Genomic DNA, 27,150 nt, shown 5'->3' with positions numbered 1-27,150 from the left:
TAAGAGCTTCCACAAGTATATGGGATTTTATAAGCCCCACTTTGCTGCTTTACGGAAGTTCAATCGTTTCCAGAATAAAAAAAAATACTAACCAAAGTATTGCTACCTCTTAAAGCTACCTTTAAACCACTGTTTTGTAAAATTCTTGTAAGTTTTTCACTCAGCCCTGAAACATATGGTAAAGAACAAAAATGTATGATACTTTATGAAAATTTACAGCGGTCAAATAAAGTAAATCTCATTTCACATAAGAGCTTTGACCTCTGTCCACCTGATATGTCAGATAAATCTAATAAACCGGAACCGAAAAGGTCAAGGAGATTTGCTTCCGCTGTTGCTTTGAAAAAAAGAGATTATAAAATAAGAATCATAAAATTCTACAAACTGAGTACTTGGGATTATCAAACAGTTCGTGGTAACTAACTGTAGTAAGGAGCGACCCGGCCTGAGAAAATTTGTGTTATTCTAGAAAATAGGGGGAAACACCCCCTAAAAGTAATAGAATCTTAACGAAAATTACACCATCAGATTCAGTTTATCAGAGAACCCTACTATAGAAGTTTCAAGCTCCTATCTACAAAAATGTGGAATTTTGTATTTTTTGCCAGAAGGCAGATCACAGATGCGTGTTTATTTGTTTGTTTGTTTTTTTTTTCCCAGGGGTGATCGTATCGACCCAGTTGTCCTAGAATGTTGCGAGAGGGCTCATTCTAACGGAAATGAAAAGTTCTAGTGCCCTTTTTAAGTGACCAAAAAAATTGGAGGGCACCTAGGCCCCCTCCAACGCTAATTATTTTCCCAAAGTCAACGGATAAAAATTTTGAGATAGCCATTTTATTCAGCGTAGTCAAAAAACCTTGTAACTATGTCTTTGGAAACGACTTACTCCTCCACAGTCCCCGCGGGAGGGGCTAGAATTTACAAACTTTGACCAGTGCTTACATATAGTAATGGTTATTGGGAAGTGTACAGGTGTTTTCAGGAGGATTTTTTGATTGGGGGGAGGGGTTGAGAAGAGGGGGATATACTGGGGGAACTTTCCATCGAGGAATTTGTCATGGGGGAAGAAAATTTCTATGAAGGGAGCGCAGGATTTACTAGCATTATTTAAAAAAAATGAAAAAATAAATATGAAAAGTTTTTTTCAGCTGGAAGTAAGGAGCAGCATTAAAACTTAAAATGAACAGAAATTATTACCCATATGAGGGGATCACCTCCTCCTAATACCTCGCTCTTTACGCTAAAGTATTTTTAGTAATGTCAACTATTTATTCTACACCTTTTGTGATTCAGGGGTCATTCTTAATGAATTGGGACAAAATTTAAGATTTAGTGTAAAGAGAGAGGTACTGACGAGGGGGCGAACCCTCTCATATATGTAATAAAAACATGAGAATAAAAAATTCTTTACGTAAGCTAGTTTATAAGTTACGTATATCTTTTACTAATAAAAAGATTCGTAAAAAATTAAAAGTTCTAGTTGCCTTTTTAATTAGCCAAAAAATTGGAGGGCAACTAGGATTCCTCCCCCGCTCTTTTTTCTCAAAATCATTCGATCAAAATTATGAGAAAGCAATTTAGCCAAAAAAAATGCAAATTTCGTTTTAATTATTTCTCTGCAGAGAGCCAAAATCAAAACATGCACTGATTCAAAAACGTTCGGAAATTAAATAAAAAAACAAGTTTTTTCAACTGAAAGTAAGGAGCGACATTAAAACTTAAAACGAACAGAAATTACTTCGTATATGAAAGGGGCTTTTTCCTCATCAACGCCCCGCTCTTCACGCTAAAGTTTTTTACTGTTTTAAAAAGAAGAGTTGAGAGGAAGAGTCAAACTTTAGCGTAAAGAGCGGGGCGTTGATGAGGAAGCAGCCCCTTTCATATACGAAGTAATTTCTGTTCGTTTTAAGTTTTAATGTCGCTCCTTACTTTCAGTTAAAAAAAAACTTGTTTTTTTTTATTTAATTGAAATAACACATCTAATACGTCCCGGGAGATCCCATACAGTTATAATTGATTACACCACATTTTTTCTTTACTTTACTTAGTAAGTTATCTCGAGAAGAAAACGCCTCAAAAATAAGAAATATGAACTAATCTGAGCATTAACGTTCCCCGTTTTTTTGGTAGCGAGCATTCTTTGAATTGTGAAATTTGCTTCAGCAACTTTTTTGGGTCTTCCAGGCTGTTTAGGTACTTTAACCACTTCTAGTTATATTTTCTTTGGTCTACCACTTTTTTTGGGAGCTTCAACAACCACTTCCGATCTGGATCCAACAATTTTCTGTGTACCTGGTAATTTTAAACCTCGACCTTTCGTTGAGTCCCTGGTAAAGTTAAACCTTTACCTTTAGTGTTTGAAGAATTAGTAATTTTATCAACAATTTGCTTTCCAGCACATGTACCAAATGCAGCTACACCTCTTGTTAGAGCAGCTTTACCTATTGCGGCTTCTAATAACATTAAAAATGGAAGTAAACAACCATTTAGAATTAGTTGATATATGAAATAATTATGTGAAAAAATCTTTTATTCTTTTTTTTTGCTGAATTTGTTCAATTTGTTTTCTTTTAAGCAATAATTTAACAGGCTGTTTACCAACAATAGTAGTTTCTATTCGAACTCAACAATTTAGTTTTTTCTTAAAACATCTGTTCATGTTTACTTTTTGAAGAGGGGATAAATGAATTGTGTATTCAATAAAGTCAGCATTTTTATTGATTTCAAATCTATCAAGAAGCGATAAGAACGATAATCTCGGATGATTTTCAAGTAGTTATTTGTAGGACAAATTAATATCTCATTCTTTGTTTTTATTTTTTTATGTTTCAATCTTAGTCACCTGTGTTTTATGAAGTAATAGTTTAACAGGTTCTCGTTCATTCACTTTTGTATGCGTTACTCCCATTTTACATTTTGTTTTGCATCAAAACACGTTTTATTTTTTGTTTATGAACTTCTTATAATTGGATTGTATACTCTTCCCTTTAGTAAATAATTATCTTTATAGAAGAAATTCCAAGGTAAAGATTTTCTTGACACTCTTTTCAGAAAACGCCATAGAATTTTTACTTCAAGCTTCCTTTCATTCTCTTTTGAAACGCTTCATCAGGATCTTTTTCAGGTATATTTATTATAACATTTTCGAAACTCTCTAAGCGTTCAGAAAACTACATAGAGCCCTTCGAGTATACCAATAAAGTTAAAAAATTAACTGCATCTGAACCATTTTTTGGGTTTGCAACATTACTAATTTTTCTATATTCTGCATTAATATCTTCTTATGTTACTCTCAAGGTATTTTTTTACAAATAATCCTTTGTCATCAACTTTAGTCAATATATTGTCAGGTGATTGAAAATTTTAGTTAACCTATTAATATTCTCACTTAAATACTCATTTGTAAGAATTTGTTGGTTGACAACTTCACCCACGAAATCGTTTAAAATAATTTCAACATTTTGTAAATTCAAAGCATCTTTCTCTGATTTTGCATCACCTTGTTTTGTTGACCGATTTTAAATCGGTTGACCGATTCGTTTAAATTTGTTGACCGATTCGATTGTAAATCGAAATTACCATTATCATCCAGAAATCTGCCTTCATTACTTGTATACTTCCGATAAATACTTCCTAACCTTCAAAACTTGTTCATTTAGTATACACAAATTTTATTAAGCGAATATCCAAGTTCTTTCTGTACTTGAGAGATCATTTTGTTGATCATTTTGTTTGTTTTTTTTTTCATTTTGAGATCATTTGCTTTCATATCAGTTAGTAAAAATCCATGATTCTTAGTTGCTTCATTTATCAGTATCAAGTATCAAGTATCAAATAGTTTATCAAGGATCAAATAATTTATCAAGTATTTATCATTTATCAGTATCAATTTATCAGTTTCATTTTATCAGTATCAAATTTATTAGTATTTGATAAATTTTTCTGTTTCGAGTCAGGTGCATGGTTTTGTCCTATTCTATTCATTTCTTTTGGATTACATCACTTGAAAAATGCAAAATAGTTACAGTTTGATGGTATAATTTTAGGTGTATCAAAATAGCTCTGAGAAAAATAGATTATTGGCGTTTTTTGTTTTCTCCCTTTCCTGAATAAATTTCCAATTTTTCTGATATTTTTCTGTTAAAAAATCAACTAAATTTGGACATTTGGGATTTAGGTCATTTACATCCATTATATAGATTTTATCGTTACTCGCAATTAAACTATCCATCTCATTTTTTTTCTTCCAAGACATTCATATTAATCATTCAATCTTTATATTTACCTTTTTCTGGAATTTTAGCATACAGATACATTTTTTGAAATTATAAATAATAATAATTGAAGTTCAAGTGTAAATTCCTTTCACCACATCCAGAGTTACCAGACATTAATAATTGAAACGGCCATTGAGGTGCTAGTAAATTGTTACTTCTAAAACTCTTTTATTTCGTTTTTCTAAAAACATTCTATGTTTATTTACTCTTAAAGTATACTGAGTTTTTGATAAGCTTTCCGCATTCCCAAATGATACGTCTTTACAATTCTTTAATCTTATTTTATCTTTAAAATTTGGTTTCATGTATTCTTAATGAAATTCATACATCAGTAACTTAGATAACTCTGATTCAGCGAATCCAATATAAATAGGTTTACCTAGATATTTGACTTGGCCAATCTGGCTACCAGGAAATTCTCGCCAAAAATTATTTCCGATCTAAAGTTACGTTTTTTAATTATTTTTTGTCTTTGTTCCTCATAATAATTATTTCAATACTTGCTCTTTTTCTAAAATTTCCCATGGTTTTCCCAAAAAACACCTTATTCTTGAGTTAAAAAAAATTTTTTTCGAACTCGTTCGTTCCCTTTTGTCGTAATTTAGTATTATGATTGATTTATTCTCTTAAATAGGGGGATTGAGTAAATGCTAGTATTCCATGTACTTTTTTCAACACTAAGCCATGTTTTAAATTAAATTATAAATTCTTATAATGCAAAACATAATTTATTTTATTATTCAAAGTTGTACTTAATTTATATTGAAAATGTTCAGGACCTAGTGGTAAATCTTTATCCTTTGGACATTCTAAATAAAACTTCGTAAATGGCTCCTACATTATGATTATTTATTTCTCATTAAACGTAATATTTCAATTGTTGGTAATAGTCTGAGGTATTGTTTTCTTTTTAATACTCGGGTATATTCATTAAGATAGTCTTTTCCGGGTAAATTTTGAGACATTGCCCAACCATATAAATCATTAGCATCTAAATACATTAAATAATTTAATGGTTTTGTTTGATTAAAGTTCTTCATATATTTACTTTTTACTTTAGCATCTCTTTTCACACATTGAGATACACCTCCTCTTGTTACTTTTTCAATAAAGGTATACATATCTTCGTCAGAAAATAATAGAATTTTAGCTTTAGAGTGTTTGAGAAAAGCTTCCCATGCTAGTCCTGGTCCTGAGAAGAAATGCAGTGGATCGAGTTTCTAATTGTTTTAACATATATTTCAAAATTTTCAACGACACCTGATAAATTAAAACATAGCTTTTTAGTTATAAATTGGTGTAATCTTAAAGTGTTTCACTCTTAAATAATTTCCAAACAGATTTCGCTCTTATATTTTCTTCTTCAGAAATATTTTCCCTGTTAATCTAAAATAGAACTTGCCTATTGAAGGTAATTTTGTATCATTTATTTTTTAATAGTTATCAATATATTCATAGTGATAAATAACTTTCTTTATTATTTCTTTGAATTCTTCAGTATTTTCAAATACATCAGAAGTACACTTATAATCATTTATTAAACAATTGCAATTTACTTTACATTCACATTTAGCTAAATTTTCCGAAAGCCTATCTAACGATGAAGCCATAAAACAGAGTGAATTTATGAAACGCATTTCGTATTGGTTTCATTAACATTTGTTGTCTTTTAAAATGATACAAAATTCTCCGCTGAATTAAAAATACAATTATCAGGTACTGATTCTCTAAGAAATAAATGAGAGTCATACTTTGAGAGATTATGTATTACTGTAGAGATATTTTCAGGAATTCTAAAGTTTTTATTATCCTGCATAAGCAAATCAACATATGTTACCAGTCATATGGTCGTGATCTAAATGAAAATTATTATCTGCTGTTTACTGTTCATAAATATGACAACTTTTAATAGTAGTATTGTTCTGTTTGTTTCTTACTTGTTCTTGTGTATAACCATGATCTCCCTGTCTATTGTCATATTTATTGGCTATTTCTGTACACAATTTTGTTATGGTAGTTACAAAGTCCACATTACCATCTTTACCAAACTATTCGTAATATTTGTTTTGTGTTGTATCAAAAGAACAACATACTTGGAATCCAGAAGCAAACGGCTTCTGCCCTGCGATTTTAATTCTATTTTTACCTTAATTTTGTTTAGATTCATCATTATACGATGCTAAATCAGCTATAATACAGTATGGTATTTTCATTTGTTTAGCTATATTTTTAAATTCAATTTTAGATCCTGTTTTTGGCACAATGATGTCAGGAACTTCACAGTTATCCTTTTTAGAATGTTCTCCAAACTTTAGCTGTTCTGTAAAATATCTTCCAAAGTAGGCACAAAGATAAATTTTTGATATATGTTTAGTACGTTGAGTTTTCAATAATCTACTTAAATCATTAATTGAAACATAATTATTATCAAAATAGTGTAAATTAATCACATATGTAGCAGTTTTTCCATTGATCTTACTATTAGAAATATGAGCTCTAACCAGTTTATTTTCACTTATTTCAAATACACAAATTTTAATATTACATTTGTATTCAAATCTATAAATATCTTGAAATCCATTGGAAAATTAGTAATACTTTTAAAATTGAACTCATTTTCATATTTTTGATAGTGTGATATTCTGTCTACATGATTTGTATCTGGATGAAGATAAGCAAGCATTGACCAAAGAAAACATTTATTATCATTATTATTTATATTAATGCAACCTTTTTTTATTTTTTGTAAATTCGGGAAATTCACGCGAATTCAGGCAATCATAATTTGGTAATCATGTCATTCGATAATCAATTCTATCGACTCTTTCAAATTGTAAGCTTGATCTATGACTAACGTTTGCATATTCCTGCAATTACTATTTAGTGGCTTTTTTCGACGGCACTATTTTTATTAAAAATCCAGGAGTACCTATGATGATGAATAGGTTTTAGTTCTTCATTATCTAACTGAGAGCAAAATATTACAAAAAGTTTTAAATTGAACTCTGTAACTATCTCTACCATTCATTTTTTAATGTCTAACAGTAGAATCAAAGAGGTCAAAAATAAGCTCCATTTGCATTTATTGAAATATTAGCCGTAAAGGAATTTTCTCTAATCCATTGAATACTCTGACTATTATCGTTTTTCTTCTTTAAACATATATTCTGGGATATCTGGAACTTCCCTTGTTTTTTCTTATTTATAAATAAATTTTAAATGTCAATATTCCAATCTTTTTTAACACTATCTCTACCAATTACATCTCGAAAGAATTTTATCTATAATAAATGTTGATCAATAAGAAACAGTTATTGTGTACAAGACAATATGGTAGCGGGATTGGTAGTTGCTTTAAAATATCTTCAATTCTAAATTATTCAAGATGTCCATAAAAATATAAGAGATGAAGCTCGTTCCATGTGTAACGGTGTAATTCAACATTCACTGGAATTATTTAAAAATAAAGCGATTGAATATTGAAAATATTGGATAGATTATAATCAAAGAGATTTCAATGATGAGAATCTCTAAAAGATATAGTTTCAAATAATAAGAAATATTTCAATAAACATATTGATGAACAGAGGAAAGGCTTATTGGATGCAATAATTTTAAGGAAGTGACTTAAACTAAATTCCCGCTGATTCTCTTGTTGACAACCTCAGTGACAAACGAATATCAGCCTCCACTGTTTGAAAATCTTTTATAGATTATTTAATATTTTTTCAGTATATAAAGGCAGTGAATCAAGTTGTTGCTTTTTATTGGGAAATATTTGAAAAGCCTATTGTTGATGATTCAACAACCAAATATGATTTTACAGAAATCTGAGAAAATAATGTGAATGTACCTCAACAATTAAATTATAGTTGTATTTCCAAAGATGTGGAATCTTGGATTCTTCCAAGTGATAGTTATCTATATGCAAAAGTGAAAATAATACTGGATGGAACAAATATACGAATTAATGATGAAGCTACTTTAACAAGGTTCAAGGTTCTTCAAGGTTCAAGGTTCTTTTAACATAACCAATATATACAAAATATTAGGTAACTCAAGGCTGAGAGTATAACTCGAATGCAATTGAGCTACCTTTAAGCAACATTAAATCTGCACAAAAATTAAAAATAAAAACAAAAAACAAACAACAACAAAAACTAATCCCGTGCCGTACGATACCATTTCCATCCTCCGCACACCATTTTGAGACACAATTAAATTTAAAACTTAAAACCAAGTAAGTCATAAGACATCTGGAGGCCTCATGGGCGAATTTGTTTAGAAATCCTGAATATATTATCAATGGAAAATCATTGGAAATTATTGATTATGTAGGTATAACGACTGCTGTTAAAATCATAACTATAGTCGAAGTGCAGCAACTAATATGTTTTGGTATATAGATAAAACCCAAACCATTGATTCATTTAAAGTAGAAGATGAGTTTTAAAACACTTTTACACTTGTTGCAGCAGGTGGTGGAACCATTGCAACAAAATGAAATAATACGTTAAATAGTGGTTTACTTAAAAGATTTAACAAAACAAAAGAAAGTCACGTGGTTAGTGTGTATTTACCATTATCATGATTATTTTGATTTTTTCAAAATATTAATCGTGTTTTTAGAGGCGTTACAAATCAAATTATATGATAAAAAAACGAGTTTTCTATATGATTATAAAATCTGGAGCTCAAAATTTTAAAGTAAAGTTAATGCATTTATCCTGGATGTTACCAGTATTACATCCCAATTTACCCTTGTAGACTCAATTAGACGCTGGATTAACGAATAAGGCAGAAAAATTAAAAGTTGGATTAGGAAAGAGCAGCTCATTTGAATTAAGATGGGAAATGTGTAATGTATATAAATGAGATAATAAAAGGAAAAAACAATTAACATGGAAGATAGTCAGTAAAGGCTATAATAAACATAAAATTCTTGTTGTGTTAAGGAATTCTGAAGAAGATAACAGTTATACATCAAACCACATGGTATTTAACCATATGAACACTCATAGAATTGAAGTGAGAGTAAATGGATATAAATATCCACAAGATGATTTTAAATTTGATTTCAGTGGTGCTAATGAAGCTTATGCTAACACTTAGAAACAATTTTTAAGTTAGTATATAAGCATAAAAATGTTGATATTGGAACAATTTTAGATTACAATGATTTTAAAATAGTATATCCTTTATTTTATTTTGATGTTTCAAATCATGAATCGAAGTGGATCAACTGCTGAAATAGAAATTAAACTTTTATTAGATCCAGTACCTGCTAATCCATATAACATTTATTACGTCACATTTTCAGAAAGAAAAGCAATCATGGAAGGCATTTGTATCAAATTATATATTAATGTATATATCATTTTCGATTTGAAAATTTCTTTAATGAAATTATTTACCAAGAAATGAAGAAACTATTAAGCAAAATGAAATTTTAAAATAAATATAATCGAACTACTAGGAAAGAAGATTTAGACGTTGAAACGGAATACAGGATTAAAGGAATGAAATGTCTTACAACTAAATATGGGAAGACATTCTTTATCATTATTGATTCTAAAGGTGAAATGGTTGATCTAATTGCACCTAAGCGTTTTGATTCTAAGGCATTCGTCTTTGAAAAGAAATTTTTAAAATTAGATAAAGGTATGATTTTAAAAGGATATTAAAAGAAAAAGATAAAGATAGTATAAAATATTCATATATTAATATCGAACTATCCACTTAATATTAAATTATTACACTTTATCAGTAGTAAAGGAAAAATAGAATATAATCAAAATCTTATTTCAAAAATTCATCAAACTCTAATTTTAACTCTTATTTAACAAATTCATCAGATTCTTATTTCACAAGGCCTGTTTTGATCTTAAAGCTTATTGTATAATGTTATAAATCTCCATTTAAAATGGTGCGAATTCAATTGAAAATTAAATAAATTGACGGGGTGATCTAGGTGTGGCTTAGAACACATATTCACATTGTGAAAAATATTAAAAATTAGACCAAATTTGATTTCTAAGAACCTGTTTTCAGTTTGAATTTAGGGATTGAAAATTGAAAATGCTGGAAATTTTAGTTTAAAATAGTGCAAATTCGATTGAAAAGGGGGTAAATTTAATTGATTTGACCAGTGCTCCAGAGCACACATATACTATACTACTACCAGAGATAAAAAAAATAAGGAAATTGATTCGAGAAGATCTTCTTTTCTTTTATAAGCTTTTATCAAAGTATTTAACGACTTCTACCGAGGTAAAATCTGAAAAATTGCAAACAATGAGAGTTTTCATGGATTTCCAGCGAAGACATACGGGCCAGCACAGGTTAGAGCCAGTACTTGTTATTTCCATTGCTAACCAAGGAGACAGAAAAAGAATAGAGGCCAGATTCTGAAAAATTCTGAGGTCATATCTGGCCATTAAGACATAGTCCTACTATATTTTGAAGTCAATACCCATCATATTTAATGCCACAAAGACGGAGAAGACACACGAATAGATATTCAAATAAGAATAAAGACCAGAACTCAGATCCAAAAGGAATTTTGCGGAGGGGAGTGGTGAGGATTTAACAATTCATGGGGTTAAGAGTATTACGTGACCGGTTAACGAGCCGGTGAAATATTCTTTGCTCTTTAGAGGAGGTAGTCAATGTACGTGATTTTTTACGATGAAGTTTGCAAGTCAAAGGCTCATTTTTGATGGTAGAGGGGGTGTCGAGCCTAGGTTCAGTTAGACTTCTAAGAATAGCAGATCTTTGGGAATCTAATTCCCACTCTTTTACATTAATTAAATAAATAAATAACAATTTTTATAACGGAAAGTAAGGAGCGACATTAAAACTTAAAACAAACAGAAATTATTCCTTACATGAAAGGGGCTGTCCCCTCCTCAACGCCCCTCTCTTCACACTAAACTTTTTTATGGTTTTGAAAACTAGAGTTGTAAGAAAGAATCAAACTTTAGCGTAAAGAGATGGGCATTGAGGAAGGGATAGTCCCTTTCATATAAGGAATAATTTCTGTTCGCTTTAAGTTTTAATTTCGCTCCCTACTTTCAGTTAAAGCAAACTTTTTTTTTTATTTAATTTCTGAGCGTTTTTGAATTAATGCAGGTTTTGATTTTGGCTCACCGTAAAAGAATAATTAAAACAAAATTTGCAAATTAATTTTGGCGTTTATTTTTATTAGGTATGTGATTAATTTCAGCCCCTCGTCAATACCTCGCTCTTTACACTAAAGTTCGAATATTGCTCCAATTCTTTAAGAATGACCCCTGAATCACAAAGGCCGTTTAATTAGAATAGATAGCTCTTTTGAAAATACTAAGAATACTTTAGCGTAAAGAGCGAGGTATTGAGGAGGGGACGAACCCCCTATATACGTAATGACTTCTGTTCGCTTTAAGTTTTAATTTTGCTCCTTACTTACGGTTAAAAGGACTTTTTTATTTAATTTTTGAACATTTTGAATTAATGCAGGTTTTGATTTTGGCTCACCGTACATGAATAATTAAAACGACATATGCATATTAGTTTTGCTTTTTTTGGTTAAATGGCCTTCTCAAAGTTTCGATCGGGCAATTTTAAGAAAAAGGGTGAGGGAAGTGCCCTAATTGCCCTCTAATTTTTCTGGTTACTTAAAAAGGTCACTAGAAGTTTTAATTTTGTTTACGAATGTTTTTATTAGTAATATATATAAGTAACTTATATTACCTTACGTAACAAACTTCTATGTTTATTAATTTTTATTACAGATATAGGGGGGTGGGTTCATCCCCTCGTAAATACTTTGCTGTTTACACCTAAGTTCGAATTTTGTTCCAATTCTTTAAGAATGACCCCTGAATCACAAAGACCGTTTAATTAGAATAAGTGGTTCTTTCGAAATTACTAAAAATACTTTAGCGTAAAGATCGAGGTATTGAGGAGGGGACCAAAACCCTCATATACGTGACAATTTCTGTTCATTTCAGGTTTTAATCTTGCTCCTTACTTTCATTTGAAAAAACTTTTATTTTATTTTATTTCTCATTTTAAAAAAAAAATAATGCTGGAAAATCCAGCGCCCCCTTCATAAATTCTCTTCCCCCATGATAAGTTCCCCCGTGGAAAGATCCTCTCGCGTAAACCCCTTCCCAAACCCCCCAAACACCAGGAAAGATCCCCCTGAATACGTCAGTATACTTCAGTATACTTCATAGCCAATATTTTATGAGAACAATGGGCAAAGTTAATAACTTGCAGCCCTTCCTCCGGTGGCTGTGGGGGATTAAGCCCTCGTCAAAGATATAGTTATAACGTTTTTCGACTATGCAGAAAAGTTGAAAATGTTCAATATGCTGAGCAGTGGGAGTGGGAAAACCTCCAATTTTTCGGTCACTTGGAAAGGGCATTAGAACTTTTAATTTCTATAAAACCCTCTCACGACTTTCTCGGACAACTAGGTCGATACGATCACCCCTTACGACAAAAACAACAATAAACAAAAAAAAACGAATAAACACGCATCTGTGATCTTTCTTCTGGCCAAAAATACAAAATTCCACATTTTCAGTTCGTGGTAACGAACTGTAGTAAGGAGCGACCCGGCCCAATAGTAAACGAAACTCTAAAAACGGAATTTTGATACCAATAGATATATCAAAAGAATCAGATTTTTATGCTTATTTCAAATATAAAAGTTTCATCAAATTTAGTTTTACTCATCAAAAGTTACGAGCCTGAGAAAATTTGCCTTGTTTTGGAAAATAGGGGGAAACACCCCATAAAAGTCATACGATCTTAACGAAAATGACACCATCGCATTCAGCGTATCAGAGAACCCTGCTGTAGAAGTATCAAGCTCTTATCTGCAAAAATGTGGAGCTTCCTATTTTTTGCCAGAAGACCGATCACAGGTACGTGTTTACTTGTTTGTTTGTTTGTTTTTTGTTTTTGTTTTTTCCCAAAACAAGGGGTAGTCGTATCGACCACGTGGTCCTAAAATTTCGCTAGAGGCCTTGTGCCTCTAGCGAAAAGTTCTAGTGCCCTTTTTAAGTGACCAAAGAATTGGAGGGCACTTAGGCCCCCTCCCACGTTAATTTTTTTCCAAAGTCAACGGAACAAAATTGTGAGATAGCAATTTGGTTCAACATAGTCGAAAAACATAATAACTGTGTCTTTGGGGCTGACTTACTCCCCAAAGCCCCCAGTGGAGAGGCTGCAAGTTACAAACTTTGACCACCGTTTACATACAGTAATGATTATTTGGAAGTGTACAGACCTTTTCGGGATGATTTTTCGGTTGGGGGGGAGGGGGTGAGGGGAGGAGGCTATGTGGGAGGATCTTCTCTTGGAGGAATTTGTCATGAAAGAAGAGAAATTCCATGAAGGGGCGCAGGATTTTCTAGCATTATTTAAAAAAAAAAATGAAAAAATAAATATGAATAAGTTTTTTCAACTGAAAGTAGGGACCAGCATTAAAACCGAAAACAAACAGAGATTATTACGCATATGGAGGGTCCATCTCTTTTTAACAGCTCGCTCTCTACGCTAAAGTATTTTTAGGAATTTCAACTATTTATTCTACAGCCTTTGTGATTCAGGGGTCAATCTTAAAGAATTGAGACAAAATTAAAGCTTTAGTGTAAAGAGTGAGGTATTAATAAGAAGGCAAACCCCCTCATATACATAAAAAAATATACGAATATAGAAGTTCGTTACGTAAGTTAATTTGTAAGTTATGTATATTTTTTAATAATAAAAACGTTCGTTAAAAATTGAAAATTCTAGTTGCCTTTTTAAGTAACCGAAAAATTGGAGGGCAACTAGGCCTCCTCTTCCACGCTTTTTCTCAAAATCGTCTGATCAAAACTAATAGAAATCCATTTACAAAAAAAAAATTAATACCTAAATTTCGTTTTAATTATTCATTTGCGGAGAGCCAAAATAAAAACATGCATTAATTCAAAAACGTTCAGAAATTAAATAAAAAACAAGTTTTTTTAACTGAGCGTAAAGAGCGGGACGTTGAGGGGAGGAATAGCCCTTTTCATACACGGAGTAATTTCTGTTCGTTTTAAGTTTTAATGTCGCTCCTTACTTTCAGTTAAAAAAAACTTGTTTTTTTTTATTTAATTACAAATAGGAGCTTGAAACCTCTACAGTGAGGTTCTCTGATACGCTGAATCTAATGTGTGATTTTCATTAAGATTCTATGACATTTAGGGGGTACTTATCCCCTTTTTCGAAAATAATGGAAATTTTCTCACGCTCGTAAGCTTTGATTGGTAACACTGAACTAGATGAAAATTATAACTTTAAAATCAGCATAAAAATCTGATTCTTTTAATGTATATACTGGTATCAAAGTTCCATTTTTTAGAGTTTCGGAAACTATTGAGCTGGGTCGCTCCTTACTACAGTTCGTTACCACTAACTGTTTGAACACTTAAGTAATGATAACTTCAAAACGCCCCTGAGGAGACAAAGGGGACATGGGAAGACAACCAGAAGTTGACATTCATACTACTTGATTTTATAAACGCAAAGCCTCGTCTAAACCAGTATTTGAAAAATCTAACTATACTTTTTTTTCATTTGGCAAAGACTTGAGCAAGAGCCATACTACAGACAATCTTAGATCTTCTTTACAAACAAATGAAAAAAACTACGACAACTCTGTCTTGATACCGTTGTGTATAACCTAAAAGTATGACATGCCAAACTAGCAGCACTGAAGCAAACTAGCAAACTAGCAAATTGTAGTGAGGTTCTATTGAGCTGTGGCATAACCACATGTCTATTACCTTTCCCCGCTTTGGGAAAGAGCAGAGACTAAAAGTTAGGTCCGAGTTATGCAGATATTTGAAGTTTTGATACATATAACGCTCTTCGAAAGAAATTCATTGTTTTTGAACAAGCATCAAAATCCTGATTGAATTTGTGGCAAAGCAAGAAATCAATGATAGAAAAGGTGCCCTTGAGCATCATTATGACGTGCTGCTGCTGCACATAATATAACAGCTATTGGTGAAGTATTTTATTGTTGGAGCATCATTATTACTTCTTGGTGTTGCAGGTAATATAACAGCTATTGGTGAAGTATTTTATTGTTGAAGCATCGTTATGACTTCCTGCTGCTGTACGTAATATAATAGCTATTGGTGAAGTATTTTATTGTTGAAGCATCATTATGGCCTCCTCGTGTTGCAGGTAATATAACAGCTATTGGTGAAGTTTTTTATTGTTGAAGCATCGTTATGACTTCCTGCTGCTGCACGTAATATAACAGCTATTGGTGAAGTATTTTATTGTTGAAACATCATTATGACTTCCTGCTGCTGCAGGTAATATAACAGCTATTGGTGAATTATTTTATTTTTGAAGCATCATTATAACTTCCTGCTGCTGCACCTAATATAACAGCTATTGGTGAAGTATTTCATTGTTGAAGCATCATTATGACTTCCTGCTACTATACGTAATATAACAGCTATTGGTGAAGTATTTTATTGATGAAGCATTTTTGTCGTCTCTTTTTTTTCTTTACTCTACCATATTTTCTTTTATGGTGGTATAACATAAATTATCAATCTATATTGTGCATAAAAATAAAATCATACATTGCATACAACCCCTACAGTTCTTTTTTGTGCAGTTAGGGATCTCTTCTCCAGAGAAACTGAGAATTTGATTGTAAAAGTCTTATGATTTATAAACCTTTTGTTCTTTTTACTCGCTTACTACGTCTCATAAAAGAATTAGTCAGGTTTTTATTGTGGAATTACTTGTTCCTCCAGAAAGCATCTTTCACATAAATCAGAAGTATTTGCATTGACTTGAAAAACACGTTAATATCATACACCAATGGGATCAAAGCAAACTTCTTAAGACATATAACAGTCATATCTCATTTCTCTTCGGTTGTGTTGTGTTCAACTTTCAAATATAAAGGGTGATTATCCAATCAGAGTGAGTTTTTTAAGACATGATTTTCTAAACTGAAAAACACAAAAACTTGGAACAACAGTTATTCTGTCCGTATGATAAACCTTTCAAAAGATATAATTGTATTGTGTAAAAAAATATATAAAGATATAATTGATACAATTATAAATAAATCATATCAAAAGATATAATTGTATTTTATTAAAAGATATAACTGTTATAATTATAAACAAATAATATCAAAAGATACAATTGTATATATAAATATATTGAATGACAATGATGGAGAGCAAATTTGGTTCGATGTAAGCTTATCAACCAAGTTCTTATCATTTCAGTTTTTTGCTTAGTAGTGCAAGCGTTTCTACCCCACAGGTGTAACTATAATGCGGTTCGAGCACTTGTCAAAGCAGGAAATTTGTTTTGCCTAAACAACCCTTTTTACTGTTTGCTTTTCAGTTTTACCTTTTTGAGTCAGGGCTATGGATCTTTGTAACAAATATTGCCACCAAAAAGAGTAATTTGAATCAGGGTTATTTCAGCAATTTCACCAGAGAAATAAAAAAGTCGGTTATATTTCTTGATCCTTCTGTATTTTCTTCAGATATATTTCTCACTTTATTTGCTTTACCCATTCGATTTTTGTTAATTCCATTATCTTGAGTAGAATTTCGTTCTTCCTTTCTTTAGGCATACTTTACAGCTAAGTGGAATTGTGGGGTATCCCAAGAGTGATGGGTTTTTTAAGATGTTTATTGTTAATGGTTAGGCCGAAACCATTTGCTGGACTAAATGAGATAAATTCGTTTTCCTCAATTCAATCCTGCCCCTGGAACTCAGCTGTCCTGGCTGAGTGGATTGGTGGTGCTGGTTTCAGGATCCTTTGTCTGAGAGGGCGAGGGTTTGAATCCTTGTGTATCCAATTATTTAGTTTGGGACAGGGGTCAGTGGCATGACCCTATAAGCTCAGCTAGAGTCGACTCAGCTCTAAATGGGTACCTAGAGAAATCTGGGGAAGGTAAACCGGAAGGGTGTGCGAAAGCACAGGATGGTTGACCCCCAATCCCCCATTGCACTTGCTGGCTGAAGGGCCAAGAAACGGAGATCAGCACCGCTGTTAGGGACTGTAAAGTCTAATACCGTATTCTTTACCTTTTACCTATACCTGCAACGGGATTAGGAGAATCATTGTTCTAATAAGTCAGGTAAGTTAATTCTTTTGCAACGCTGTTTAAGAGAATGGCCGGTATACATAGTACACGATTTTTATGACTATTTTCATGACACCAGGCTTTTAACAACTTGAAGCCAGTACCGTAATTTCGTCAAGATCTTGGGGGGGGGCAAATTTGAAGCCGATTTTCCCAAATGAAGTGAAAATGACAATGAAAATGTTCCAAATAGTACTATAAAGGCTACATATTTATACATACCTTTACAGTACTATCTTTACAGTACATATACTACAGAAAACCGAGCCGTTTCTCTGGACACTTAAATTATTACAACAATATTAACCTCAGTTTTGACAAGATTTTTGAAGAAACTAAATTTTGACTGGGGGAGCTGGGGTCTGGAGCGGGAAACTGGGGTTTGGGGGAAGCAGTTGCCTACCCCCTTACCCCATAGCAAATTATACCCTTGCTTAAGACCAGATTGGCACTAGTCAACCATTTACATAAGTTATCCCACTAGAACTATGTCTGTTTAACTCTTACGCTCGCCGGATACTTGCTGTGGGGTTTCTTCTTCTGTAAATCCAACTCCACCATGTTTCTTCGTATTCTATATTGGCTTAGCAAACGAGGGTTCAAGTGAAGACTGTTCGTAGAAGGAAGAGTGGTGGATGTGTTTACAGAAAATACCAATAGGCTTCACATTATATATGTTATTTTGCATCATTTGACTTAAAAGAATTACTGTTAGACTGCTGTTAGCCTAGGTACATTGTATAGAGCTAGAATTGTTCTTTTTTGGAGGGGATTCTTCACATTTAGTTTTTCAATAAGTTTATTAACAGTGGTTGTGCAGACCGAAAGGCTGAACCTTGTAAATTGCCAACTTTTATTTAATCATGCTCCCAAAGGAGAACAACTCCAGAGAACACATTATGAGATTAATTCTTCTAAGAAGTCTGAAATTTTAATATGCAAAATGTATTAATAGAAGGGTAGGATAGACTAGTATAGATATAATCAGTTTGTACCCTCTGACTCGATATCATGGTTATTTTGTAGCTATTAGATCAGACATCATATAAAGACCTAGATTTTTTTTTATATCTCAAAATGCACTTTGCAGTGAATTTTAATTTTGTACTTTAACGTAAATTTTAAGAAATTTTTTTAGCAGTGGATAGACTGACACCATTGGGTGAATATAATCAATTGTCATTTTTCTATTTAGTCTATTTTTCTATTTCTATTTTCTATTTAGAAAGGAAAACCATTCCAGATAACACATTAGGAGAGTCATTCTTCTAAGAAGCCTGTAATGTTAATTCTAACACAAAATGTTTTAATTGGAGGATATGATGAAGTAGTGAAGACGCTATCAAATTGCAGCCTTTGACTTAAATGACTCAATTACACCCTTTTGACTCATTTGCACCCTTTGACTTATGAATAAATGAACTATATTACCCGTAAAAATGTAAAAAAGACAAAGTAGGAGTATTATAATAAAAAAAAAAACAATAAACAGCGAAAAAAGAAATTCAAACCAGCAAGGAAACAAACACAAAGTAGAATCAATAGGGAAAATCTTTTCAAGACAGTGTAAATCAAATCTGTGGATGTTTCGACCCTATGTCCAAGCACCGTCTTTAGCACAATTCGAGAAAGAAATATATATATATATATATAATGTAAGTTTATTTATACATTTTTTTTTCTTTCTCGTATTGTGCTGAAGACAGCCCTTGAACATAGGGCCAAAATATCCACAGACTTGATTTCCAGTGTCTTGAAAAGATTTTCCCTATTGATTCTACTATGTGTTTGTTTGTTACGGAAGGGAAATGAGGTCTTCATCGCTATTTTCAACTAACAAGGACAACATGAACTCATTAACCAGTTTCAATATGGAAAAAAGGCTGCAGAGGGTCATAAACGTGAATGAAGTTTATAGTCTTTTTACATAAATCATCACTGGAAGACTGAATCCGAGAAGGCACGTCTATTAAACCAAATCGAGCAATGAATTTTCTGATTGGGTGCCATCTAAGAAGCTGGAGGAGGAATTTGCAATATCTGAAATAAGCCACACGTAGAGCCTGGTGATCTCTCTTACGAAACAGATGAGCCATGCCCGATAACAACAAAAGCACAGGGGCACAATAAGCGTTATAGATCATACACAAACTATTACGGTTGTAACGGCTTTTGTTTGGGGATATTTTCCCGTAAGCGACGCGTAGGTTTTTCACGGCTTGATTGACTAGGGATGAACAGGTAGTGAAAAGAGTTGGGCCGAAACACAGACCAAGCCAACTAACTAAAGAAGAACACGGTAGAAATGCAGTCCCAGTAACGGGTAGAGCGACCGCATAAGGGCTACTAAAACAAATAAACTCACATTTAGACGCATTAACTGACAGTCCAATCTTAGATAGTTCATTGGTTAATATAGTAAAATTGTAAAGCAACCCACGGCGAGTCGGCAACAAGTAGAACGTCGTCTGCATATGCAACATAAGACAAACCAATATTATCGTAAAAAACAGGACTTTTAAGGGGACGCAGGCACGATGCAAGCACACATTTAAATATACTAGGAGACAACACGGCACCTTGCCGAACTCCTTTATTAATTTTTACCGGGTCAGATATTTGGCCATTCCAGATAACTTGAATTTCAGACTTAGAATACCAATAAGACAATAAACATAGTACAGTTGGATTAACACCTGAAGACGCAATTGAAAATACAGCCTGAGGGTGTACAATATTATCGAAAGCCACAGAAATGTCAACAGTAAGACATTTCTGGCATGTTAATAAATTGAAAGGGAGTAGCCGATCCGGACTAGTCCCAGTTAAAGATAGAAATGGGGCCACAATTGGTGATAAGGAAAAAGTGAAAGAAAGATGGGTGGAACATTTTGAGAATGTGCTAAACCGAGATACAGTTGCAGGAAAAGATATAGATGAAAATGAAAAAGTTTGTGATACCTTGGATGTGAAGGAAGATTTGTTTAGTGAGGAAGAATTAGCGACAGTACTAAAAGGATTAAAAAATAATAAGGCCCCAGGTGCTGATAGTATGATTAATGAGTTCCTTAAATATGGTGGCCCTGAGGTTAGGAATAAGCTACTGAAGATTATGAACATGATTTTTGAAAAAGGGGAAGTACCCAATAATTTTAGGAAAACCTTAATTAAACCACTGTATAAGAAAGGTGACAAGAGTGAGTGTCGTAATTATCGAGGCGTTAGTCTGGTCTCTGTAGGTAGCAAATTACTGAGTAATATGATACTTTTTAGACTGAGACATGCTGTAGACAAAGTTTTAAGGGAAGAACAATGCGGTTTTAGAAATGGTAGAGGATGTGTCGACCATGTTTTCACTCTTAGGTTAATAATTGAGAAGTCCCTTCGTTGTCAAACACCTTTGGTCCTTAGTTTTATCGATTATGAGCAAGCTTTCGATTCTGTTGATAGAACAGCGTTAACAAAGGTTTTATCGTTATATGGTATACCAGAAAAATACATTAAAGTGATTTGCGCTATGTACGAGAATAATACTGCTGCGGTTAAGGCAGGAAATGAGGTTAGCATCTGCTTTTGTATTATATGAGGAGTTAAGCAGGATTGTGTTCTATCACCCTTTACCTGAATAATTTTAATGGACTTTTTCTCAAGGGGCATAGGAAAGGCAATTGGAGACCATGGAATCAAATGGGGAGGAAGAACGCTCCTGGACTTAGATTATGCTGATGATTTAAGCATATTAGATGATAGTGTGTGCAAAATGAATGAATTTTTAGAGGTTTTACGAGTTCAGGGTGCTAAAATAGGCTTGAAAATTAATGTTAAGAAGACTAAGTCACTAAGGCTAGGAATAAGTGAAGATGAACAGGTGACATTAGGTAACGAAAAGATTGATCAGGTTGGGAGCTTCAGTTACCTTGGTAGTATTATTAGTAAAGATGGTGGGAGCAGTGAAGATGTTAAAAGTAGAATAGCTAAAGCTCAGGGTGTTTTTTTTCACAGTTAAAAAAAGTTTGGAAGAATAGAAAGATAAGCCTACAAACCAAGATTAGAATATTGGAAGCTACAGTGATGACAGTGGTCAAATATGGCTCTGAAGCATGGGCACTCCGAAAAGAAGATGAAAATTTACTAGATGTTTTCCAGAGAAATTGCCTATGGATTGTTCTGGGTACCCGGCTGACTGACCGTATTTCAAACAGTAGGTTGCACGAAAAGTATGGTTCAATCCCGCTTTCTGGGGCTATAATGAGAGAAAGGTTGAGATGGCTAGGCCACGTTCTACGGATGAAGGATGACAGATTAACGAAGATTGTCCTTTTTGGCCAACCGTCTGGGGCTACACGGAAAGCAGGTCGTCCTTGTCTGGGTTGGGAGGATGTCATAAATAAAGATTTAAAGGAAATGGGAACTTCCTGGGAGGGTGTAAAGAGGGAGGCTTTAAATAGATTACGTTGGAGAAGGAGCGTGCGTAGCTGTGTTGGCCTCAGGCGGCTTGGTGCTGCAGTGAGTTATTATTATTAGTAGTAGTAGTAGTAGTAGTATTTGCACATGACGTCCTTGCCTCGTTTTTGAATAGACTTTACAAGGCTACAAACGAAACTATCTGGAACAAGCGACTGGGCTAGCCAGGACTAGAAAAGTATTTGTAAATGGTTAAGTAGAGAAAGACAATCATAAGCAAAAAGTTGGTAAGAAAGGCTGTCACCATCAAGACTATTTGAACGCTTAATTTTTCTTACAGCCCGGAAAATATCAGACATTGCTACAGGCAGGACATGAGCCTGCAGGAGACGGTATGGTACAAGAGGTTAAGGCAACTTATAATAAAAAAAATGAAGAAAACTATTAAATATACTGAACAAGCGCTTGTAATGATCAACAAAACTAGCTAGCTGGAGACAAGATAGGGCAGGCGGGGAACATTTCTCACTGTTAATAACTTTATTCCATGAGGCCTTATCGGTGGGGCCTGGCCATGCATTCAAGCGTGCTCTCTTTAAACTGGTCTTATATTCAAGTTTACACTTTTTTTTCACAGAGAACACAGCTCTGGACTATGGTCGGTCACATGATATCCACATACGCAGCCGAAATTTGGCTTTTTGCTTAGCACGTTTTACTTCAGGATCAACGTTCCAATTAGGCTTTCTTGTACCAATCCGAACTTTATTCACAGGCACTGCAGCTTTGGAAGCTGATTTAAGGCAATGGCCAATTTGATAATAATAGCAATTGAGGTCAACTCTACTTGAAGGCGAGGAAACTGACGTTTGCAGCAGGTGATATGGCACTTTTATGGTCGACAGTAAAGCAGTTAGCGTAGCAAGGTATAGTGGGACATTAGCACGATCCCAGTTCAACTTCGTATGCCACTTCGGCTGAGCCGAAAGTGTTTTGCCAGATAGCTCACAGGACAAATTACAGCTAAGAATAAGGTGATCGTCATCAATCTTTTATTCGTTCCTCTGTTATGAATATACGTGAATGAGAGGCTCTTATCTGTGACATGGTATCTGCTAGGAAGTGATTCTAGCAGGAGGGTTGACCTATTGGAGGTACTGAGAATGTCACAGTTAAGGTCACCAGCTAAAACCTAATTTAGGTCTTTTAAACGCAAACTTTGGAGTTGAGACTTTAAACTGGAGCAACATTTAGCGAAAGATGTGAACGATTCTATGAAACGTCGATCACAAGGTAAGAAAACGTTTATATGGGCAGTGCTGTCACATTAAATCGCTAAGATGTTATCATCACAATGAATCACGGAGGGCTTTGATGAGGAACGGAAGAAAATTGCTAGTTTTTTGCGGAAACGGATAGAAGAACGGATAGAAAATTTCGGAAGACTAATAATTCATTAATTAACAAGTCTTTGTCTTTTTGTTAATGTTAATATTGAGAGAAGCAAAGCTTAAAATAGTGGCTTGGTTCATTTTGGAGTAGTTTTCATAGATTGATAACTGGGCAATTCATACTATAGGAAACATGAGCTTCGCCGCAGTTGGCATATTTCAGAGTCTCTAAGCAAGGATTGTCTTTAATATTGGAATGGCGTCCAGAACATTTAGAGCACTTAATCTCATTCGGGGCATATGTGCAGTGAGCTAACGAATGATGCATACCTTGGCAACTAAGACACGGTCTGGGCAGTTCTTTGTACTCCGATATTTTAAAAGACTCGTAACCCATGCGCAGACCCGTAGCAATGGCAGATGTTAGTGCAGCGGAATCAAGGAACTCTAAACGGAATGTATGAGAAGAGCCGATCTGGGTGGCCTCAACACGACCAGGAATAGTGGAGATGATTATGCTGCTGGAAACACTATCAGGAAGTCCCCTAATGACTGCGAGAGGTCGGCGATCTATCACTTTAGCACGAATATTTGGATAGCTCACAACAGCAGATCCGGCGAGAGAATTAGCGGAAACTTTATCCTGCATGACAACAACCCATCTTTTCCTTACTGGATCAGACTTTACCGGCATAATTCCGTCATGTCCGGCGAAAGAATCAAGCTTTTCCTTGTGGGGTCTCTTAGCTCTGGAGGCGGATATTTAAGAACGACGGTGTATGAAGGTTTGCGATTGGTAGCCTTACTATCTGAGACCAAAGAACTATTTATAGACGTTACTGGACTATTGAGGCGAGCAAGCGATTTTAGCTGATCAAGGCACTGGTTGACTTTGGCGGTAAGGATAGAATAAGCTGATGCCGGAATACTGGGGACTTCAGAGGGCGATTTGATCACGAACTCTGGAGTATCAATATTTTATGTAGAGCAGCGAGACAGAGTAGCAATAATGTCCGACAATGAACTAATCTTAGCACTGGGTCCTGAACGAAGAGGTATAGGCTCATCTGGGAAGAAATTGCTATATAAAAGTTTCTTAGCGTCAAGAACGTCCTCATACGGGAGAAAATCACTGGCGTATTTCACAATCGACTGACGGTCTAACCCCTCATCAAGATTATGCTGAATAAAGTTCAAAACTGGGCAATAATAAAGCGTACCGGTATTCCAATTGTCCATGATAAGCAAATTTCACTCACGACTCGGCATCAGTCCAAACACAATTAAGGAAAAAAAGTATATCCACAGAAAAGTTGTCGATAAGCATAATTATGAAATGATCCGCACTGGCTGAATGAATGCAATGAGAATAAATAGTAGCTTATCTTTGAGTGGGACAAGAAATCCAGTAATTTGTAAGTAATTACAAGTAATCCAAGTATTTCAAGGCACGACTCAGATGATAATAGTGCTAACTGAGAGCCCCAATCCATAAATAATCCTTAAGCTGTAATCACATATAAATTTATGAATTTATCTAACAAGTTTCAATTACAAGTTCAAAAGTATTTCACTTGTTATTTAGTCCGAACAGGTACAGAGTTAATCTTGCTTAAATTCAATTAGTTGTTAACTGGTCAAATACCAAAAGATAACTTGTGTTTATTGCTCTAACTGTTACTTCAGGCATACGGTGTAGACCTAGATTTTATTATGCCGAAGTGCAATTAGCAGTAAACTTCAATTCTAAGCTCTAGACCTACATACCTTCTTGGAGGGTAATTCCAGGATTTCTTAATTTTTCAAGCAGTTTATTTGCAGTGGCTGGACCGAGAGGTGCAGCACCTGACATAATTGTATGCATCCTTTCAAACGCCTTTAAATTTAGTTTCTTCTCATTTCCAAGGTAGCTGATTAGGGGAGGGACAAGCTGTAGCATAGTAGGCTGAAACAGAACATTATAATCATTATAATATAATTTCATACCCAATCGTATTAAGATATTAGAATACGAAGATTTGAGGTCCGAGCAAAACACTCAAAAAGAACCTGAAGGTTCAGAAAACCTGCCCGCTCTGATTACCTCAAAAGTACCAAAGACACTGAAAATAAAATTGGGTTGTTTGGACTGGTTAAGTGGTAACCTAAACAACTATAAACATTTTATGAAGCAAAAGTAAGGAAAGGAATATTTCAGTTGAAAAAAAACTCGGTAAGCTGTTATTTACTTTTGGTAGTAGTGGGTGCCAAATTTAAAGAAAAAAAATATGAATAATCAAAGAAAATAAGCTAAATTCATATGGTACCAAACACCTTAAGAAGATATGTCTTTCCTTTAACGGTATGGTAGTCTTTGAAAATCAACTGCTTTTAAGAGTTTGAATTTCTTCTTACAAAATGATTTTTCAAACTTAAACAGTTGGTTTTGATTGTTTATTTTTACGATTCAGTGATGACAGTGGTCAAGTATTGCTCTGAAGCATGGGGGCTCCGAAAAGTGGATAAAGATGAAGATTTGTTAGATGTTTTTCAGAGACATTGCCTACGGATTGTTCTGGGCGCCCAGCTGACCGACCGTATTTCAAACAGTAGGCTGTACGAAAAGTGACAACCCGCTTTCTAGGGCTATAACGAAAGAAAGGTTGAAAAGGCTAGGGCACTCTGCGGATGATGGATGAAAGGTTGCCAAAGATTGTCCTTTTCGGCCAACCGTCTAGGACTAAACAGGAAGCAGGTACTCCGCAGTTGGGGTGGGAGGATGTCATAAAGAAATATTTAAGAGAAATGAGAACTTACTGGGAGGGTGTAAAGAGGGAGGCTTTGAATAGATTGTGATGGAGGAGGAGAGTGCGTAGATGTGTTGGGCAACTTGGTGCTACAGTGATTTGTTGGCAGTAGTAGTAGTTAAGTGTGGCAACACTGACAGAAATATGATACTTCCGTAAAAACTGCGCAGTCAAGCAGTTCGTGGTAACAAACTGTATGCGAGGAGCGACTCGGCTCAAAAGTCACCGAAACTGTAAAAAACAGAATTTTGATATCAACAGATGCAGTAAAAGAAATGGGTTTCATACTGATTCCAAATATACAAAATTCATCAAGTTTAGTATTATGCCTCGATAGGTACAAACCTGAGAAAATAAGCCTGATTTTAGAAAAATTCAGAAAACACCCCCAATTAGTCAAGGAATCTCAATAAAAAAAAACGCACCATTATATTCAGCGTATGAGATTCAGTATAGGTTTCGAGCTGCCATTTGCAAAACCGTTAAATTAAGTTTTTTCGCCAAGAAAACGATAACAGATACGTGATTATTTGTTTGTTTTTGTTTTGTTTTTTTTTTCGCCCATGGGTGATCGTGTTGAACCAATGCTTATAGATGTTTTGGAGTCTTTCGTCATCTTGTATAATTTAAAATGCGTCATAGATACCAAAAATGATACGATCACGCCTGGGGAAACAGAACGTAAGTAGCTACTTAAATGCATATGAATGTGACTATATTCAAATCATTTTTTTTTAATATGACTCTAAACAAATTTTCCTAGACTCATGACCTATCTAGATCATTTGTTCAGACCTGAAAATCTCAGTGTGCCAATTTTCAAAAAACCCTAATGGAGCCGTTTTTGAGAAAAAAAATACATATATAAATGCACAATAATTTAATTTAAAAAACATTATGCTAATTAAAAAACGCTAATTAAACTAATTAAAAAAAAAATGCTAATTTAAAAAACATTATGCTGCATCATGTCTAAATATCTTGCAGTTTGTCGCCTTTTATTTACTTAAAAAAATAAAAATTAATAACCGTAGCATTTGGAAGTGTCATAAATATTCAAGATTCCTTGGAAATTTGTCCGAATGAAACAAATTACGCAGATAAGGTTTAATGAAAAAATGGCCGTCATATATTT

At 33.8% G+C, this 27,150-nt stretch overlaps 1 protein-coding gene across 1 annotated transcript in view; it reads right to left on the bottom strand.

The window, feature by feature from the left end:
- The window catches only part of LOC136029918 (uncharacterized), a 67,404-nt gene that overhangs the window by 15,375 nt on the left and 24,879 nt on the right, over nt 1-27,150 (bottom strand). The window contains exon 6 of the mRNA XM_065708444.1: nt 24,997-25,174. Coding sequence (XP_065564516.1) covers nt 24,997-25,174 — 178 coding nt within the window. The remainder of the gene's footprint in view (nt 1-24,996; nt 25,175-27,150) is intronic.

This window comes from Artemia franciscana, chromosome 8 (genome assembly GCF_032884065.1).
Source record: "Artemia franciscana chromosome 8, ASM3288406v1, whole genome shotgun sequence".
Taxonomy (NCBI): Eukaryota; Metazoa; Arthropoda; class Branchiopoda; order Anostraca; family Artemiidae; genus Artemia; species Artemia franciscana.
The sequence above is the reverse complement of the archived record's forward strand: the minus strand, read 5'-3'. Positions and strand labels throughout refer to the sequence as shown.